The sequence below is a fragment of the Leptonychotes weddellii genome, chromosome 11 (assembly GCF_054177405.1).
Source record: "Leptonychotes weddellii isolate Sample4059 chromosome 11, ASM5417740v2, whole genome shotgun sequence".
Classification (NCBI taxonomy): Eukaryota; Metazoa; Chordata; class Mammalia; order Carnivora; family Phocidae; genus Leptonychotes; species Leptonychotes weddellii.
This window is the reverse complement of record NC_138379.1, coordinates 36,734,705-36,756,279: the sequence shown is the minus strand read 5'-3', so window position 1 is coordinate 36,756,279 and position 21,575 is coordinate 36,734,705. Positions and strand designations below refer to the sequence as shown.

The following is a 21,575-nucleotide window of genomic DNA, read 5'->3' as shown; positions in this document are numbered from 1 at the left end:
TTAGTGCCTCCTGTATCTCTGTAGTCTATCATTGTGGAGCTGACTGAAATGTAGGGTTAAATTGAGTTTCCTCCAAACATAATAAAATTCGTGAAATTAATTTCAATTCCAAGTTCTGATTGGGCAGTTTAACTCTTTTGGTCCTCACTTCTCAGATTTTCTTGGTTAAATTAATTGGACTTTAGCCACTCCTTGCAGTAGAGTTGCAAAAATAGAGTCCCAGATATTACACTCTGTTTGGCAGGCGTTTGAAATTCAACAGCCTGAAAAATGATCCAGTTTCTTGAGTTGTATTTATAGCTGCAGTATTTATCCTTTGGTATGTCTTATCTGACACAGTTTAAGGTCCAGACCACTTGTCTTTTCCATAGCTCTGTCCAGGGCAAGTATGCTTGGCTGATGTCCCCCAGCACATCAACTACCTGCCTTCTTGGCATTGCTCAGGATCCAGGTTACTTCTGCAGGTGGAGAACAAAAGGTTTCCCAGATCCAAGCCCAAGAAGAGGTGGCTGCTTGGGGATTTACTTCTCAGTCTCCAGAAGCTCAAACCCATATATTGAGCCGGTGTTATTATTTTCAGTATTAATAAACAAGGGCCTTTTTAAATGAATTAATTTTTTTAAAATGTGTAATAAATGCATCTAAATGATTTCATAAAGGTTTTTATTCCAGTACAGAACGAATGAGTACTTTCTGCAATTAAATACATTCTAACCCAAGGGTTTATCAGGGCAGTACATCGCATTATGAAAGAACAACTGGTTTGTCCATGAATCAGAATCCTGACTATTCTTCTATGTTCATATTATAATTATTTGTTTTGTCCTAACTTTCTTACCGGCCTGCATTAGTCATTAATAACATTAGTGCTTCTTTCATTTCCAAAAATATATCTAAATTCCACACTTTGCATTTCATAAAAATCCAGCCTCATTTATTCTTCTCATATAGTAACGCTTATAATGAAAATACTGAGTTATTAAAATTAACATGTAATAGTACTTTAAAATAGAATTATTAATAATATTCAAATAAAAGAATATACTAAATATTCTTGTTCCTTTAGACCTAGTTTAGGCATAAAATAACATCCATTAGCTGATTCATGTTAATCCAAGGTCAGAAACTTAATAGATTGTTTTAAGGTTGACATTGTTTTACTCAATCTAACTTTTTGGGTTTGATTAATGATGGAAGTCATATTTGAGACTGTTAGAACATTAAACTATTATTTCCTGAGCATGAAAAAGCTAAATTATTCTTGTATATACTTTATGGCTCCTAGTATTGATTACTGTCATTTAAAAACATCTTTTATTGTATTAATGATAGCAATGTAGACAAAAATATCAATACAGATAGAAAGAATATTGCCAAAGGGGGAGAGATCGGTATTTTGCTGATTAGTGGCAACATCAGTTTTTTAACAGGCTTCTTGAGAAATGAATATAAGTCAAATTCTATTGCAAAAACTCTGAGTGACTTACTCTCACTTTCTATGTATATATGCTTGTGTCTATCTATGTACCTATATCTATCAATCTATTTATCCATATATATCTGTGTGTATATACAGATATCTAATATAGAGAGAGGAATTTAACTGGTTTGGACATTTCTAGAAATAACTATTCACCAGGATCTTACTTGTGATGCTTGCTACTCACCATTTACTCTAGGGAATCTTGGTGCATCAGTAAGCCTCCTTGCCCTCAGCCGGCCTCTCCAGGGATCTCTGGACCAAGGTAACCACACGCTGGTAATGGCAGGAATGGACCAAGACCTGGGGCTTCATCCTCTCCTCCCGACTTAGAGCATCCAAATAAATTTCATACATGTATACCAAAATTGCACCACGTGCAAGGCCCTATGAAGATGGAGTGGGAGTTGGAGGTGGGGCACAAGGGTCACAGATAAACAGAGTGCAACAGATTGTATTTTCCAAAAATAGCGACTACATCTCCCGTCCCATGTAAGATTCACAACCTTATTTATCACTTTCCGTCTGAGAGGTGGAGTCAATTCCCCCCCCCTTTGAACTGGTGTGGTTTTGTGACTGCGTCGACAAGAGAGTGCAGGGGGCAGTGATGCTGCAGGACTTCTGGGGCTGGCCATAAAAAGACTCTCTCACCTGGGCTGCTCACCTTGGACACCCAGCCACCATGTTGTAAGGTGGCCCAAGAGGCCATCTGTAGGCGTTCTGGCCGGTAGCTTCAACTGGCAGCTGGCCTTGACTGCCAAGTGTGAGAGCAAAGGAGATTTCTATTTATTCCAGCCCCAGCCTTTGAGTTTCCCAGCGGAGGTTCCAGACAGTGTGGAGCAGAGCTGGGCCTTCCTCTGTGCCCCATTCAAATTTGTGAGCTCACAGATTTTGTGAGGATAATAAACGGTTGTTTTATATCACTGAGTTTTGAGGAAAATTGTTACTAAGCCACAGTAACCAGAACAGAACTCACAATGTAGCAGGGAGCCAGTTACAAACTCAATGATAAGGGTCAAACCTCAGAGTGAACTTGATATAGAGCTTGCATTCTCAATAAGGTCCCGATCATGCTCCCAAAGGGGTAAAAATGGGCTCCTTGGGGGGTGAAAAATCTTTTTCTTTAATAAATAAAGCACTGATATACATAGATTTACACAAGCAGATAGTGTATCTGTGGTATTTAAATTTCATGAAGGGTGGGAGGCAATGGAAGGGACGTCTGAAAAGGCTCCTTAAGTGGTAATAATGGGAAGAAAAAAAGTTTGAGAAAGTAAACTAGAGGGAGAGAAAGATTCATTTTGAGGCAGAGCAGTTGGTAAAGACCAAATGGAATGTTGGTGATATTTCTGCTACATAGTAAGCCCTTAGGATTTTGCAGTGGTTGTTGAAAGACGGGCTTTGAGTTGGACCTTAAGGGAAAGCTGGTGATTGACAGATATGGGGGGAGGGCAATTGAGACAGAGGCATGAACTGACCAAAAGCCCAAAGAGGTGGGATAACTCATTAATAGTCTAATGAGTCTAGAGGTGTAGAAGCCATGGAGTTAGGAAACCAGGCAGTGAAGACGGGATAAGGTGGAAATGGAGGAGGGAGTGGAGACTGGATAAACCATCAGAGCAGGTGACAGAGACAGAGCTCACAGTCCTTAGTGACTGATGGGAGACTGGGTGGGGTCAGTCTTGCCAGCCAGGGAGTGGGTTTACAAAGCCTGGCAAATGAATAATCCACATAGGATTCCAGGATCCCTAGTGCCAGGGTGACATGTGGCTCAGACACCTTCCCCGATCATTCTCTTTACTGGGTATCTCACTCTGTCTCCCACTCCCAGAATCCAAACCCCTCCTTATTGATCTACTCAATGGCTACTTGGCCTGGTGCCAAAATTAAAAAAAAAAAAATAGTAAGTGGACAATTGACAGAGGGGGTTGTAGAACAAGGGCTTAAGAGAGTCACCCTATTGGCCTGGGTCTCTCTTGGCCAGGCACCAGGGCTCAGCCCGAGCAGGGAATTACAGTGTTGAAGCTGTCAGAGGCCACTGTCCCGAGATGCCTGGGTGCTCCCACAGTGATACAGCCCAGGACTCCTGGTGGTAATGGGGGGTCCAGATCCAGGGTTGCACCACTAGCAAGCAATCCCCATGGACTACCATGAGCCATATGCAATACATCAACTGTGTTTAGAATTAGAACGAGTGTGTCCTGGCACTGCCATTTAATCTCTGTGTGACATTGGGTCAAGTGAGGACAAAAATCCCTAGCTTCTCCTTTCTAGGGTGTGCTGTTGACTAAGAAGAGGTAGATACCAGAGTATTTTGGGTTCTAGACCCTGCTACTCAGTGTGGCCCACTTGGTGCTGTCATATGTCTCAGGTGAGGCTGATGCTGCTGATCTGTGGTCACATCTTGAGAAAGCAAGCCTCCAGAGTACTACAAACAGGAGAGCCATTATTACCTGGGCCATGGGTTTCTTTTGTCAAAGAGGAAGAGAATACCAAGTGGACACCTTGCGGGATGACTGCCCTTTCTGTCCGCAGCAAATAGAGCAGCTCTGTTTCGCTTTCCTCCATGAGGAATGCCCAGGGGATAGGCTTCCCAGTACACCTGGACCTAGGGCAGAGTGTGGAGGGTAATCTTGGGCCCTGGGATGTCAAGGGCAGAGTAGGGCAAACCGATCAAACTTCCTCTTTCTGGTCTGTCCTTTCCCTACTCCAGCCAGGATTCCCACAAGGAAGGACAGATCAGTGGCTCTAGGCTTGGAAACTTGAGCATCCCATAGTGTGGGTCCTCCCCAGAACAGGGGGACTCTTACTGCCCTGACGCCTGATTGGGAAAAGCCACCACACTGACTGGAAATGCCTCACGCAAAATGAACAGAGATGTTTTAACCACAGATTTTCTCCACATGAAGTGACTAGCACCAAGGTACCACCACAGGCTCCGTCATCCCCACCACGTAAGACCCTGATCCTCGCAGGCATCTCTACCACACATGGACAAGGTGCCACCACTCATACATGATTCTGCAAGAAGCGTTGAGCACTTACTATACGCCAAGCACTGTGCTGGAAGCTGGGAGCGCCAAGGCACAGTCCTTGGTTTCAGTAGCTCATCATCTAGCGGGAAAGACAGACACAGAAACAAATGATTACTGTGTAGGAAACGTGGTCGTAGAGGTCCTTTCGAAGTGGCCTGGGGGCCCTGAAGGAGAGCCTGAAGTTGCCTGGTGAGCGGGACAAGGTCTGAGCAAGGTGGGGATCTGGGGTGAGGTGTGGAAGAGGAGTGGGAATTTCCCAAACCGAGAAGGGGACGGATGTATCCCAGTGAAAGGAGAAGAGCGAGCCCCGGGGAGGTGGACGGGCTGAGGGGGGTGAGAGGAGAGGGAGAAGGTGAAGGTTATGTCAGGCAGCAAGCAAGGCGGGCAGGTCTGCAGATGCTTGACTATCTGGGTAGAACGTTTGGATTTTATCTGGTCAGCTACGGAAAGTCAGAACATTTGGGGAGAGGAGAGGAGAGGGAAGATGGAAGGCAGGAGTAAGGATGCCCTGGGAAGGAGGAAACCTTGCAGGAAGGTTGCGTAACCAGGCACGTGACCAGGTTCTGAACTAAGGCCTCAGGCAAGTCCCTTGCTTTGCTCAGTCGGTGACACCGACGCCCTCCCCAAGCTCATTCTCCCATCAACGGAGGCAGGCTTTATCCGTGTGCTCTGCGTGTAGGCCTGTGTCACACGTGCTTTTTAATTCCCCCCACAACCCTGAGAGGCAGGGATTCTTATCCCATTTTACAGAGGCGAAAACTCAGGACTCCCTTGGGGAAGGTCAGACAGGCTGGCAAGCGGCAGAGCCACGTTGGCGGGAGTCCAAAGCAATGCCCGATGTTTACCTGGGCTTTTAAGAAGCCACAGGGCAGGAGGGAGGCTCACGGCCAAGTCAGGCTTTCAGGACAGCTGTACCAAACTTACAATTTGTGATAAAGAAAAGTTCCGCAGCTCCTTTTCTCTAATGACTCCGTTTTCATAGAAAATAGCGACAAAGAGTTGCTGGGCCTCCCCTTCCCCCTTCGTCTCACTCTCCAGGTGTTGATCACTAACCTCTGGCATCCACGGCACTGGCTCGGCTGGGGGGGCCAGTCTCCTCCCAGGGCTGGCTCCCTTCAGCCCACTAGCCCACCTCCATCCCTGAGACTCTTAGAAACTGGTATCATTTGGAGCAGGGGTTCACTCCCAGTCCAGCTCCTGTCTGGACAATGGGGTGGGAGCTCTCCTTCTCCGAGGCAGAAGCAACTGGGACATCGGCCAACCACTCCCAACCATGGCGGCGGCAAAGGTTCCAGAAGTGCGGCATTTTCCACTCGTGGCGGCTGCTAGGCTCGTCGAGGTTGGTGTCAGATGAGAGGCTGGCCCTGGAGATTTGTTCATACCCCAGGATGCTCGGAGCTTTTGTAAACTGTTTCGCTGTCACGAAGAAGTCAGGCAAATGGGAAGTGACATTCTCTCTCCTCTTCTCTTGACAAAAAGCCACCTTGGATCCCATTCCTACCGTCTAAATCCACAAGCATTTCCTGCCACAGCAGCGTTTGCTCCACAATGACAAACGCAGGCAAGTGTTTCCAGGCCAAGGAGTTTGAAGACTTTTCTGAGACCTACCTCCCAGCCGGGCAGAGAGGGCCAGGAGCTGGAGAGCTCCGCAGGCTCCAGCAGCGAGTGGGGGGCGAGCCCGGGCCTTCCCCGGGCTCCACGGTGGGAACAGTGTCCAGGGCACAGACAAGGCCATACACAGAGGTCATAAAACAAAATTTATCTTTAATTTGTAAGTGTCAACAGCAGTACAAAAGATGGAGTGATGACGACTAGATTAAGGGTAGAGAGGACAGTCTTGAGGTAAATGAGCATAAATAGGCAGTTCTTATAGACACTCCCCTGAGGGCCCGAGGCCCCTTCATGGCATATACATTATCACCCAAAGATGGCGTGTTTAACATATCAGGAAAGCACCTTGTGCAAAAAGGAAAAAAAAAAAAAAAGTAGCTAAGGTGCCAACATACACCAGGATAGGTAAAGACAGTGTGTCTTTCAATTTTGTCTTTTCCCTTAATTATGAGGCAGAGGAGGGGAAGACTTTGAAAAGTACCACTGAAAGATTATTCAATGTCGAGTTTATCTCACATCAATACTGCACAACGAAATCCAAGAAATGTGTGTATGCAACAAAGCTAAGAACAATGATTCATTCCTTTAAATTTGAAGAGATTTTTTTTTCTTTTCCCATTTCTTTAATCCTTAGCACACTTTTTTTTTTTTTTCCATTATCAAGAGGAGAGTGTGAGAGACACGTGATGGCAACCCTTAAGATCATTTAAAAACTTTACACTGGACTGTACAAGATTTTTTTTTTGATAAATTATTTACATTTTCAGACTTTCAAACATATTCAAAGCAGCAATAGACACTAGTTTTTATGGTTTTTGTGTTTTTTCTAATTGCCCAAATAGTTACCAGCCATGGGCCAAGTAGGTACCTGCGTTATACATAGAATTTCTACAAAGGAAATCTGCAGTTAAATTTGCTCGAGGCTGTAGCAAACGCCCTTAGCATCCTAAGGGGCCACACCCCCGTGTTGCTAGGGGAGCCAAAGCCCAGTACCTTGACAACAAGCTGCAGTCGCCCCAACGGCCCTACACAAACTTTACACCTTGAACCAGCAGCCAGCATGTCAGTCCAGCATGTCAGTGAATCGTGCTGATTAAATTAACATAGGATACAATCTCACAATATACATCACAAACAAATTACAAGGTCGGGAAATAAAAGAGTTACAGTAAGATAAGTTATGTAGTAACAGCTTATAAGCTTGTCTAAGGTAATAAAAATTTTACATGGCAAATACAATAATGAATGAACATAAATGCTAAGCCTTCTAATTTGCTACAAGCCGAAGAAGGGTACAATAAAGAGCGCACTCTCAAAAAAGCAAAAACACATATGACAAAGGAAGACAAACGGAGAATGCACAGGAGCAGACCTGCAATGTGCAGCATACAAAACAGTTAAATATTTGCACATTCCCCATACTCCAAGAGCACCAGCACTGAGGCCTCACCTTATGCTTGTGGTTCTTCAGGAATAAGAAACTACTGAGCAAGATATGTCACTGAGTTGCCGTCAAGCGTTCATATAGCCACGGACACCAGTTGGAAGAGTATCTGTGCTAAACATTACCTGTCTGCGCCCTTCCCACCCTCCCCACCCTCTAGCCCTGCCCCAAAGGTACCAGCATTCCGAATACTTGTTCGTGAGCTTTTGGAAAGCAATCTGTCCCCAGCAGGAAAGATGGGACGGGGATGAAAAGGAAATGCGTTTGCATATCAATATTTTCAGTGATATTAGCAGAGGGTTACACTCAACAGTATATGGCATCAGAAACAGGACATAATCGGCAGGAATAACAGAGAGAAGTTGTTTATTAAGGAAGAAAACATGTCAGGGGGCAGATGACTTAAGGAAATGATGCAAGTGCTTCTGTAAAAGGACAAATGAGGTCATACAATATTATTATACTTTGAGAAGTGAGCTTAAGTGCCAACTCAGTCCTTAGACAAACGTGCACAGAATCAGGCAAGGCTACAGCAACCATTCTTGTCATTTTCTCGTTATAAAGGAAGACCCAGTAATAATTTCAATACATTCCTCTAGCTGCATTCTTTGTAGTTGTTGGCACTTGGTACAGGACTTCTCGTATGGTTTAAAACTACTAAGTGACTCTTTTTCCTTTCCCTAATGAGTGAGTAGAGGTCAGCTCTCTGCAAAATGAGTAAATTGAGAGAAGCCGCCTCTGCCTGTGGTGTTCAAGCGACCAGGCTGCCTTCCTACTGGGGGTGGACGGGCTTCCTCGGAACAATCCCTGCTTTCAGCTAGCGCCTCTGCTCCTGGCTCGGGAGGCTGTGCTCCGAAGAAGCAGCCTGGCTTCACAAGGAAAAGAAAGAAGCCTTTAATTTCAGCCCTAGAGGGATCACACCCTTTTCAAACACCCCAGGCTCCAGTGGGGCTAACGTTCAGGGGAGGCCAGCATTTGACAAGCTCAACAGTGCTGTGAGCCCACACCTGAATTTAGAACTTGGCCTGGGAGACCGAGTCAGGACCCTGGCGTATCGAATCAGGCCTGCGGACAAGGCTGGGGAGTATCAAATACCAAATGAAGCAAACTGATGGGCTCCTAAAAGACCGAGCTGTATACACGTGAAAATGACAAATGTTCCCACCTTCCTGGAAAAGGTACTGCATCGCCTCTGCCAAGAAGATGGAGAGACCGCCTGCCAGGCTGCTCCTGTCCGTGGATTGACCTTTTCTTTCTCCCGTTCTTTCTCTGCCTTCCTTCCTTTCTTTCTCTGCCTTCCTTCCTGCCTTCCTTCCTTCTTTTCTTTCTTTCTCTCTTCCTTTCCTTCCTTCCTTTCTTCCTTCCTTCCTAACCCATATGGTCCATTTTTTAGGAGAGGATCGTGAGCCAGTGTCCCTATTCTAAATGACAAGGAAAATCCTGATCCTCTAAGTTCTTTAACAACATGGAGATGATTTGTCTTTGATTTGAAGATACTGTGAAAGAGGAAGCACGGAAAAAGGTTGATGAGCATTCTTTAATCTAACTGGCATGGTAGGACTTTTATTAACGGTCACTCTCAGAGGCAGATTTTTGCCTGTAGAATGGCATTCACGCTTCTTGCTATTAAATGGTCACCGAACTACCTTATAAGATTTAGGTGGACTTACAAAAGCAAATTGACTCTCCCCGAGCTGTCCTGGAAATTTAGGATATTCAATTCATCGACTTTCTATAATAAAAAAGTAAGTGAAAGTCTGAGTCTGTGGACAGTGGGTTCCAAACTGCGTGGGAGCCCTAGAGAAGGGTGTGACTGCCCCAGCGACAGGTGAAACACTGCTCTCTCACTGTGGTGGCTAATTCACTATCCCCATGAGGTACAGTGACTTGTCAACTTCTAGTCTGGACCAACATACATGGATAGAGAACGAAAAGGAAATACATAACTTATATCTCACTAAGTATTCATGAACCAAAAATAAATTCTATTTCTATGTTATATTTACACAATTAAAAAAATCTAAAATGAGATGGTAAAGTCATAAAAACTTTGTTTAAGCCCCACTGAAAAGAAAATGAAGTGATCCCTATGATTGTCATTCTTTAATTTCCATGGACATTTAGAGCCAAACTTGGCTAATAAATAGAATAAACTGCTTATACGCAGAATTTAGATTCAAATACAGCATTACTGTTTGACCCAATGAAAGAGACGTTTACAATCAGATCATTCCTGAATAGCCTTTCACTTTTAAGAACATGGCTAGAAGTAACTGCACCCCAGTACTGAGGCAGAGCTGGAGCTAAAACAAAGTGTTCATACACACATGTATTTTGCATAAATAAATGAAATAACAAGACATAAAAATGACTCAAATCCGGCAACTGTGAGGCAAGCCCACACGAGTCGAAACAGATGACTTTTGTTCATGTCGTTTTCTTACAACAGTTTCACATTAGTCAGAAGTGATAAAAAATACCATTTATATCCAGTGCTTATAACACTTACGAAACAACATCTGTGAGTGTGTGTGTTTTTTGTTGTTTTTTTTCTTTCTTTTTTTTTTTTTTTTTTAACTACAAGCAAAATCAAGTTTCAGTCCTAAAGAACAGTCCTTTGTTCTCCACCAGCCCAGAATATTATTTTGGCATGGTCATAAAAACAAACAAAATTAACCTACTCTTCTAAATGTTTGCCTTTGTGCAAAATTAATTACATACAATACAATGCTAGCCATACAGCACTCTACCTATGCAGCAAAATAAAAAAAAGGAGGAGAGAGGAGGAGAGAGCAAAAGCAAGAGCCAAAGAGAAGGAGAAAAACACATGAGTATGAAGTGAGGAGGAGAGGTATATAGTCAAAAGAAATCAGTAAGACAATAATAAATATTCATTTTTTGAGAAAAAATGACCTCCTCCTCATTTGAAATAAATGTACAAAACAAAGTTCCAATCCCCAACCAATACTAAGAACAAAACATTCCTATCAGTACCTTAATCAGCTTATGGAGAGCACTCCCAGCTAATGACACAGCCCATAACATCTTGGCTAGACCTATTTATTGCTATTAGGTATGGCCTTGAGCACTCCTTAAATAAATATGAAGGTACACTATTTTCTTCCAAGTGACAAAATGGCTCAAGAAATCTGATGGGGCCGTTCCTATGTCCTGGTGATCAGATTCTGGGTTGTCCCATGAGGTGAACTGTCCCATTAACTGACATTTTCCCATTGAACCACTCCAGGTGAGGTTCCCTCCCCCACCATTGGCAGTCAGTCCTGGTTTCAGGAAGGTCAAAATGGCAGGGCTGAGCTCACAGTAGATGGGAAAGGGGAATGAAACCTCACTGCCTCCCAGCCCATCAGCACATCTCCAGAGAAATCCTCGTGTGACCAGTGCCGTTAATCGTGTTCACAGGGAGGCATGCCCCCCTCCCCACGTGGCCACTGATGGAGGGAGGGAGCCAGAGGAGCTCATCTGCTGCCCCAGGAGTCATCCGTTCCCCAGAGTTAACAGTAGGAACATCCCCTATAGGGAATGTATTTCCCCTCCTTCTCCTTCCCTATGGTTTTCTTTCATTCTCTGGATGTATCATGACTATTTGCCTCTATCTTTGCCTTGAGGCTGTCATGTGGCTCCTTGGATCCTGGGGATTTTGCAAAAAACAAAACTCCCTAGGTGTGCCAGATGCAACAAGGCAACTCATTGTGGAGGTGCCAGCCCATGACGGCATCGCTGTGGCCTCCTCCGTGGTCCACAGCCTTGGGCTTTCGGCTTGGCTGCGGGACCCTCCTGCCTGGCAGTCACCACTGCTGACCCTTGCAGCCAAATGGCGTTTAGGGGAAATGCCACTGATACAGATCCTACCACTGTTGCTAAGCTGGATTAGAGGGAAATTCTGGCGAAAGACTTGAGGTCACAGAGAACCTCAGGGGCATACCTGTCGAAGTGTAAGACTACACACCTGTATCCAAATACACAGCCCTACAGCCAGATATACATTTATGCTTAAAAACAATATAAGTATTTAATAGAATCTTGTTTCAGAAATGCTTCCAGATGCTCTGGGGACATAAAATCACTATGTACATCTTTTGTATGTAGCAGGAGAAGGAGGTGAAAGGGGCTGAAAAGATCTTCAGGGAAGGAGGGTGAAAAACAAGAATTATTAAATTAATGCCACCAACATTTTTTTTCAAATAAATAGTAAGTGGACCCTCGACATTCTGGAATGAATAAATTATTTAAGAGAAAATGTGTTAAGACTGAATGTCAGGGTTAAAAGGTGAAGGGATGATGGATGTAGTGAGAGGTGGTCTCAGGCAGAGAAGACCACCACGTGGGTATCTGGCGTGGTGAACGCTCTGGGGCGCGCTCGGCGCGGCCCATCACGCACTGATGGCACGTCAAGAGGCAAACACGATTGGGTACGTGCACTGTGGCAACCTTGTTCGTTCCTTACAATATCTTGTCTCCAGATTCCTGAGTACTTTACCATTTCCTGGAAAAAAAAAAATGTGCGGTTTGCTATTTTATTTTAAGATGCCAAAGATTGTCTAAGACTTCGCAGTGTCTCCTTTTAAGACTTCCAAAATATGAAGATTCAAAGGTTCTGAGAAAAGTTTGGCACATTCAAAGTTTAACTCTACACACGGAAAAATGGAATTCCGAGGCCTTTCGAATATGCTCTACATGCAGCTGCACACGCTGTGGACTTGTTCTGTTTCACAATATGAAATCCTCAGTTGTTCTCGCAAATAATTCAGAATAAAAACACATTCACAACCTGTAGGCCAGCACAGCATACCTGAGTGAGAATGTTTAACCCCATCTAAAACAGTAACTTAAACCTTTTATCAACATCCAAAAGGAAAAAAAAAAAAAGTAAGACAAAAATGTAAGACTTGTAAGACAGCTATGGGTTGAGATAAGTTTTCAAGTCCTGGTGTCTCATATTTAATATGTCTTCACCTAAATTAAAACAACAACAACAACAACAACAATAACAACGACAAAAACTCAAGTTCATGAAAAATCCGGGAAAACTTAATCTGTCTCACACTTTACGAAACAATTAAGACCATTCTGCTGATGTAATTATGGAGCCACAAATGCATGCGGGCTCTTTAAGAACTTTTTGTTGGGGGAGGGGAGGTGAAATGTCAAAGTATTTTAATTCAGCAAACGAACACTCCTCAGTTGGCACTGACTGCTTCCGGGGCTTCATTTTCACTGCTATAGTCTGATTTGGGATCGTCTTCATAGTCGTCATACATTTCCATTTCATCTTCTCCATTAATCATTTCATTTCCAGCTAGGCTCCCGCCGTCCGTCTTCATACCGTAAGTGCTCTGGATGACCGGGAGGCTGGGCTCTGGGCTGGCCGAGGTGCTAGAGCAGTCAGATGTCATCTGAGGTGACGGTGTGGTAGTTGCCATAGTAAGAGCACCAGGATACACAACACCTGTTCCTGTGGTGATTGGAATCTGAGGCTGCTGCCTGTATGGATTCAAAAGATAAAATAAAACAGGGGGAAATATCTCTCCATATGTTCTTCCGGGGGGCATTGGAACTCCTCCCCCAAACATTCCGAAAGGGGGCTCGGTTTGACGTTCTAAGCAAATGACAAAACGGGGCCAAGTGCTCCCTGGAGGAGTCCTGCACATCTCCCCGATGCTATGGTTGGGCATTAAGCAATACAATAGAGCAATTTATTGATGGTTTTGAAACATAAAAGCAGGGTTCTTACAACATTACATACGGCAAAGCTTGAATAACACTTGGCATTTGAAACAAATGCAGTAGTCAATTCCGAAAGTTACATGTGACATCATTTTTTAAGATCTCCCAGGATGATAAAACAAAAGGACTGGTAGCATGAATCCTATTTTAATGACACTGTTAAGCAGGCTTGTGTCTTCACCTTGGCTTGAGAACTGTACAAAGGGAAGATCAAGATGAGAACTGATCAAGTATGTCCCAGAGAGTCAGATTTAGCAAAGCATATATTTAGTATCCATGCAAATGTCTACCTATTTCTGTGGCTGAACTTGTAGGGATGCTCCTTTAAGGAGCTTCTATTTTCATAATCATGGAAGGATCATCTTGGATGTCATTACTCCCGAGGCCCTGGCCTGGCGCTGAGTTGGAGGAGTCAGGAGTGAAGAGCAGCGAGAGCCTTGCAATTTGTCAGAATAACACACATTGCCTCATTCCAGATCCTAGTGGGTGCCAAGGATGGGTCACACCAGATCATTCTGTCATAATGGTACTCGAGTTCAAATAAACTTACTAGACCCTGTAGGAAGGTCAGTCTCTCCCTCTACAGGGAGACATCGTTATCTGCCTCTCAATTTCCCTTGAGGCATTGTAATTGGTTGAAAGAATTAAAGACCTATGACACCAGCCTCACAGACTGACGGAAACAATATTCTCATGGTTGCAATATTTACCAAGTGTTCCTCAACCTTAATGGACAATAGTTACAATTTAAATTCATTTCAAAATATCACTGTAACTATCCTTTCGGAGCTTCAGTTTCCAAATGTGTATGAGAGCTGGGGTCAGGGAAGTCTTGGAAGGTCCTTTCGCCTTTTAATACGATTTCAGGTCGGTCCATCCCTTGAAGGGTTCTTATTGACCCTCTACAATACCGTTAAATCTTTCTATCCACCTCAGAAAAATATCCCGAATCTAAGAAGAAACAGTTTAGTTACCAGCTATTCTTTGACATTTCCGGAATAATTTTCTCAAAAAGCCCTGCATGTCTTCCAGCCTGGTAGAAGGAAAAATGATGGAAATGACCTAGGCTCACTCTGGGAGACACCTCATAATGCTATCTTTAACAACCTCTTCCAGTCCCCAGAAGGCATGACTATGATTCCTTCACCTCTGACTAACATAATATAGCGGATATTTTTGTATATGTTCCCTCATTCAATTAACATGGCAACCACATGAAGTACTGTCATACCCAGGTTTCAGATGAAGAATGTAAGGCCTTGTTTAAAGCCCTGCATTCAACGACCAGCAGAGCCAGCCTTCGAAGCTAGGTGACTTGACTTGAAGTCTATCGCTCTTTCCTCTATAGATATACAATATACAAATACACTATGCTCACCGTGTCTCATAAAAATTCCTGATTTCTATAGATCCTGTCGGTACCCAGTTGGCACTAAGCACCTGATATTGATCCATTTTCTATGATGCTCATGGTGATTTTTTTAATTGCCTGAAGAAGGTGATAGAGGAATCTATATCTATGCACAGAAACATCTCATAAAATACTGGTTTCCCTCTCATAGACTCAAATTCTAAAAACAGTATACTTCTGCTTCCTAACTTTTGGGCGAATTAACGCAAATTAAATTTCATGCTAGTCTGCCCAAGGCAGTGAATGCCTCATTAATTTTTTTACTGAACTTGGATAATTGTAATAAAAATATTTTTGCCTTAATCACATAATGAGTGTAGAATAAAAACTTTTATTGCAATATTAACCCATTTTACAGATTTCCCAATTTGGTGAGCTAATCTATAACATAAACTCTACATACTATATATAAACTATCCAATGGTACACTTTCTTTTCATAAAGGACGTTCTTTTTTTCAGAAAGAAGAGATGGTCAGTTTTGTAGTATTTTTTAATCAAAATATCTGTATGTATTGGGCGCCTGGGTGGTTCAGTTGGTTAAGCAGCTGCCTTTGGCTCAGGTCATGATCCCAGGGTCCTGGGATCGAGTCCCACATCAGGCTTCCCCTGCTCTGCGGGGAGCCTGCTTCTCCCTTTGCCTCTGCCTGCCACTCCCCCTGCTTGTGCTCTCTCTGTCAAAGAAATAAAATCTTTTAAAAAAAAAATCTGTATGTATTGATCGATTAAATAAATTTTAATTGAGCTCCTATTATGTGCTGGGGATAACGCTTAGATGCTTATGCTTAGATGCTTTCACATTATCTTCTTTAATCCTCACAATAAGCCTAATAGGCAAATATTATTTCCCCTCTTACCGATGAAGTTACCAACTAAGTTTCAGAGAGTTTAAGTTGTTTGTCCAAGGCCATATGAGCACCACAGCCAGGAGCTGAACCCTTTCTTAATGTCGTAAATTCTCTACTGGATATCAAGATTAGGGTGAGAAAGGCAAGCTCACATGATCAGAAAAATCCTTGGCAATATGAATCAGAATCAAACTCTTCTAAACTGGGCTCCACATATTTAATAATAATTGGACATTAAGTTGGTAATGGAACATTAAAAACAAACAAATAAAACATCTGTACAACTTACTTTCTGGAGTGAGGCACATGATATTCAAAAGCCTATACTGGTGGTAGAGGGATACCAGACTATGTCACCTGCTGACCCCCTATCTACTTCCTGCCTGGTCATTGCCCCTCATTCCTTAAAGACATTAGCTCCTAGCTTTCTGTCACTCCCTCTCCAACATTTCTTCTGCCGTAATTCTTGATGACTCACTATCCACAGAGGTGATAATTTCAACACCTTGCTATCTCAATTTCTTGACCTCCTCTCTGTGGTAGTGATCTGTCCCCCTCCCTGTGTCAGCAGACCTTGTCCTTTCCAGCTGTAACCTCACCCTAATGACCATTTTAAACATCCCACTCTCTGACCACATCTTATCTTTCTAGTTTTCTTCCTCTAAAACCCCAGTTCAACAATTCTCCCACCCTATGGTCATCTACAATTCCTTGATCGTTTCAACCAATTTACTCTGTCCCTGTCCCTCCCCCTTGTGTCCTGACTTTACCTCTTTACCCAGGATAAATTCTGTGGTTAGTCACTGTCTCGCAGGTACTCTCCCCTCCCTTACACGGCAAAACCTGAACTCTCTGCCTACTTGTGAGCCCTCCCACGCAGCTGAACTTGGCTGCAGAAGACACACTACCGTGCATACATACTAGTCTTTGAATTTTTTTTTTTTTTACTGAGGGTTCTATTCTTTGAATTTTTGAGCATGAATTCCAAATTGGCCTCTGGTGCTGTTCAGCCATCATGTTGTACTTTTTCCTAGGCCACTCTTTCTTCTACTCTCCTAGAGAATTATTTCACACCTCTCAACTGTCCTCGGATATCCAACTTCTCTCATATCCTCACTCTCAGTTGATGACCTGGCTTTCCATTTCATGGAGAAATTAGAAGTAATCAGGAGAAATTTTTCACAAGCTCCTGCCATCACATTTATCCATCTACCTCTGTCTGTTCTAATTATCTGCCTGCCTTCCTGTATTTTGAATGAATTTGTAATCCAATGTAAGGCCAATCCTTTCCTTCTGCACCGAATCTATCTGTTCTCACTTACTAAGGATCTCTCTCCAGTGGACTGTCTCTCCCATCTGCATGATCAATTTTCCCTCTTTCCTGGATCATTCCCATTAGCACATAAACATGCCATAATCTCTCCCACTTTAAAAACAAAAAACAACAGAACTCTCTCTTGACTCACATCCCCCTCCAGCTACTGCTCTATTTCTCTCTCTCCTTTAAAGCAAAACTCTTTGAAAAACTGTGTATATTCACTCTCTTAATTTCTTCCACTAAATTCTTAAATCTACTTCAATCACTCCCAACACTCCACTGAAATGCAGCTTATAAAGGTCACACTACCAATGATCTCCATGTTGTTAAATTCAAAAGTCAGTTCTTGGTCCTCATCTTACTTGACCTATGCCATGGGCAGCATCTGATACAGTTGGCCACTCTTCCCCTTGCCGAACCGTTTTCTTCGCTGGTCTTCTGGTCTTCTTCCTATCTCATTACTGCTCCTTCTAGGTCCCTGGATGTACCTTCCCTCCTTATCAACCTGACATCTAAACTCTGAAATACCCAACGATTAGTCCTTGCACCTCATCTCTTCTCTATCTCAATTCCTTCCCTTGGTGAGCTTGCCCATTTTCCATAGCTTCAAACATTATCTAGGTTCTGACAACTCTCAAATTTGTATGTCCAGTAAGCACCACATCCCTAAATTCCAGAGTCATATATGGATATAACTTCTTATTCGATTTGGATGTCAAAATACCATCTTGGATCTTACAGATCCAAAACTGAACTCCTGATCATCTCCATATACCTCTCCTCTCAGGGCCCTTCTGATCTTGGTTAATGATTACTTCATCTTTTGGCTGCTTGGGCCAATCCATGGTAACTGCATGTCCTCTCAAACCCTAGATCCAGTCCATCAGCAAATCCTAGTGGTCCGCTATCAGGAATATATCCAGAATCCGTCCACTTCTTGCTACCTCCACCCCTACAAATCTGGTCCAGGCCACCATCAACCCTAATCTGTTCTTCCTCCTTATTTCAGTCATGTCCCCTTCAGACAATACTCAACACAGTAGATAGAATGATCTTTTAAAAACCTAAATCTGATCACAGTACTCTTCTGCTCATGACCCTTCCATGCCTTTCCATCTCACTCAGGGTCAGATTCAAAGTCTTCACAATGGCCAAAGGTCCTGTCACAGTTTGCCTCCCTACTACCTCTCTGACATCTCTGACTCTTCCCACCTACCCACTCTGCTCCTACTACTCTGGCCTTGTTGATTCTTGAACATGCCAATTGCAACCTTCCATCCAGACTTCTGCAGTGGCTGCTCTCCCTGCCCGGTTGTTCCTCCAGAGACCCACATGGCTTGCTCCCTCACTCCGCAGACCTTTGCTTCAAGTGGGAGCTGCTCAGTGAGGTTCTGTAGCCACTCTTTTTAAAAATTGCACTCCATCCTCTGACACTCCCTACACTCTCCCTACTTTACTTTGTTCTAAGGCACTTATTACTATTTAATATTTATTTATTCATGTATTGATTGGTTGTCTGACTTCCCCCGCTGGAATGTAAGTTTCATGAGGACAGGAATTTTCACTGATATAGCTCTAGAACTTAGACAATGCCTGGAACACAGGAGGCACATTCCATACTGCATACATGCAATGAATGAATGAATGAATGAACGAACGAACGAACTAGTGAATGAGGGGGAAAACAAATGAAAAAGCTGGGTAACCTATTTGAGAGAAGAAAAGATGTAATGAGACTAGACATATGCAAGGGAAGACAGTGGAGAAGGAATGTGAATATAACCATCTTTAAATGCTTGAATGGTTGTCTTTATAAATAAGGAAGAGACTTGCTCTAGAAAAGGGACCAACGAAGAGGATTGGAACTAAGCAACCAAGTAGCAGAAAGGTAGATTGTTGCTCAGTGAAAAGAACTTTCTAGCATTAGGACATGTTCCACAAAGAAACTAGCTCCCTTGGGAAGTGGTGAGCTCTCCAGCCCTAGAATAGTTCAAGCAGAACTCAGAGAGGGCTCCTACAGCGGCTGGCTACTTGAAGTATATGACTTCTGAGGCCACTTCTAAGTTACCACTGATTCTATGGATGCAAAATCATAAGCTAACTGTCATGCTGGCCTTGCTTTCTCATTGTTGTTACCAGCATAATAAAAGACTAAAAAATCAAGTGAGCATGGCTAATTATAGTTGCTGAATCTTGGCTTTCAAGGGTTTCCAAAATATTGCTCCACCCTACCTCTCTTACTTTTCTTTACTGCCAGGAATAATCTCTAGGCTAGCCTCGTTTTTTAACTATTGAACATTTCTGCATTTCCCTCCATGTGTTCCTGCTCTTCTTCCTGCTAACACCAGGCTGACCCTAACCAAACCTCAAGCCCCCTTCCTCGAGGATGACCTATGTTAGCCCTAATACATAGTAATCTCTCCTCCCCTGAGCTTTACTTGCTCTTGTCTATAAAATCAAAATTAGTACTTCACTATACATTATGTGGAGCACTACGCAATGTATTCTCTCTCTCTCTATGTATGTATAACAAACTATTATTTGTTAATATGTTTATGTATGCGTCTGGTTTCTCTGACTCTAACACTCTCTGAAAGCTCATTGTGTAGACGATTAATGCCTCATGTCCTATATTAATTTAGTACAGTGCTGGGCACATCACTGGTTTCAAATAAGCCCCTACCAATTGACGGACCGATCAATTAACAAAATGGAAAATCCAGCCAGCAGGCTCAAGCTTTGTCTACTGGAAATTACTTTCCTAAAAAGCATTTTTCCTTCCTTTACAGATCAATTGCAAAGTCAAAATTCAAACACTGCAGATTTCACAAACGGGAATAGCTGGAAAGTATTGGGCTTTACAAATAATGAATGTGCACATCAAAACAAAAGTTGTACATGTTTGTAAAAGTACACACATGCAGCTGATATGAGCAGAGACGGCTAAGAATCCCTCCTCCCAGCCCAAGTAAAGGGTAAAGCTGATCCTGATAGAGCTCACCAGTGTTGCATGGTTTCCAAATCACAAGAATATTCCTGGAGTATAGCCTAGCTTCGTCAATTGCAAAAAGACAAAACAAAACAAAACAACAACAAAAAAACCCCTAGGTATTAATTTGGCAAATCCCCCTTGTCTGCTGATCTTTCAGACTTTTACAGCATCTATAAATGAAGACAACGAAGTCTGTTTCATTAGGAGATAAGCCTACACATCGTACATCTTTGTAGTTGGTACTGCAGTAGGAAATGGAAATAATAACAATCTTTTTATATTGCCTGTTAGAGACCCTAATCCAGCTTTCTCTACAGGAGGACAATACTGAAAATAGTATGGCTAGCCTATGCTAATCAATTATATATTTAAGTATGTCATAGGTTTGATTCAACCTCTTTCGGATTAAGATCAAAATGGCAAATGTTCAAATCACTTCTAGCATAAGGCACTAGAATATAATTCTTTATAATGTGAGATACATGGTTGGCATGTAGCATTATTTTTCCAGGATAATAATATTTGCTCTGATTCAGGGCTTCCTATGTGCCAGACGTTGTTCTAAGCACTTTAGATAGATCAAGCTATTCAATCTTCAGAAGGGCCCAATGTTGTAGGTATTGTGGTCATTTCTCCATTCTATTTATGAGGAAATTGAGATACGGAGAGTTTAAATAAGTTTCTCAAGGGCAAGTGGAGACTTCAGAGGAATAAAGATTGCTGTTTATGAGTTGTTAGAGCCAGGAATAAGCAGATCTGGTATTTGAGACAGAAGAGTCTGGCTCCAGAATCAGGTCCATAACCACTGCACTACATAGCCTTTAAAGAGTTTGTAGGCTGTAAGTGAAGGATGTGTGTAAGGGTAGAAATGTCACATGGTTGACATTCACACAAGCCTGGTTTAAATCTCAGCTCTGCAATTTACTAGCTGTGCGGCCTTGGACAAATTACTTAACATCTCTGAACCCTGTGTTTTTCAACCCCATAGTGAGGATGATACTGCTCATCTTGTAAATTTGCTGTATTTGCAATAATCTGTATAAAGCACCCATCACGGTATATAGTATATAGTAAGTATTCAATAATTTACCATTATTATTATTTAAAAAGTAGCCCAAGATTTGATATTTTATAGTACCTGGTAATTCTCTATGAGTTCACAGGTAAATTACTGAATAAACTTCAAATAAGTGGAAGTACATTGGGCCAGAATTCTTTGGGAAAAGACAATGTTGTCGCTGCATGTACCCTAATGAACATCATTTCAACATTAATAGCACTCATCGAAATTATTTAACGTTCTAATACTTAACCTGTTGATCAAAGGGGTTAAATCTAAGGTAAGAGCTAACCTTACTCTGATTCATATTATTGGTAAATTTATTTCATAATAGCTGAGTGGAAAAAATAAATCTAACTCACTGAACTTTTAGTTGTATCATCAGTAAAATGCACGACAATGCTGAGCGATATATGTCATTGTATTGGCTCGAAAGTTATGATGGTCTTTTCAGAATCAGCTATAAAAATTGATCTCGCCCCCATTCCCTCAAGAAGTCAATAGCAATCTTTGAATTTCTTGTTTCTTTTCCCTCTTGCAATAACCTCACATCTAATGAAGATGAATTTCCAAAGATGAACCCCGGGGAGTTGATAATCTATCAAATACAACTACTTAAAAGAGAATACTAA

General features: G+C 42.6%; 1 protein-coding gene across 13 annotated transcripts in view; it reads right to left on the bottom strand.

Moving 5' to 3' along the window:
* Window positions 1-6,259: 6,259 nt before the first annotated feature.
* The window catches only part of SOX6 (SRY-box transcription factor 6), a 584,292-nt gene continuing 568,976 nt past the window's right edge, over window positions 6,260-21,575 (bottom strand). For all 13 annotated transcript variants that reach the window (XM_081798524.1, XM_081798528.1, XM_081798525.1 and 10 more), the window contains one exon: window positions 6,260-13,072. In XM_081798524.1, the coding sequence (XP_081654650.1) occupies window positions 12,769-13,072 (304 nt within the window). In that variant the 3' untranslated portion in view covers window positions 6,260-12,768. The remainder of the gene's footprint in view (window positions 13,073-21,575) is intronic.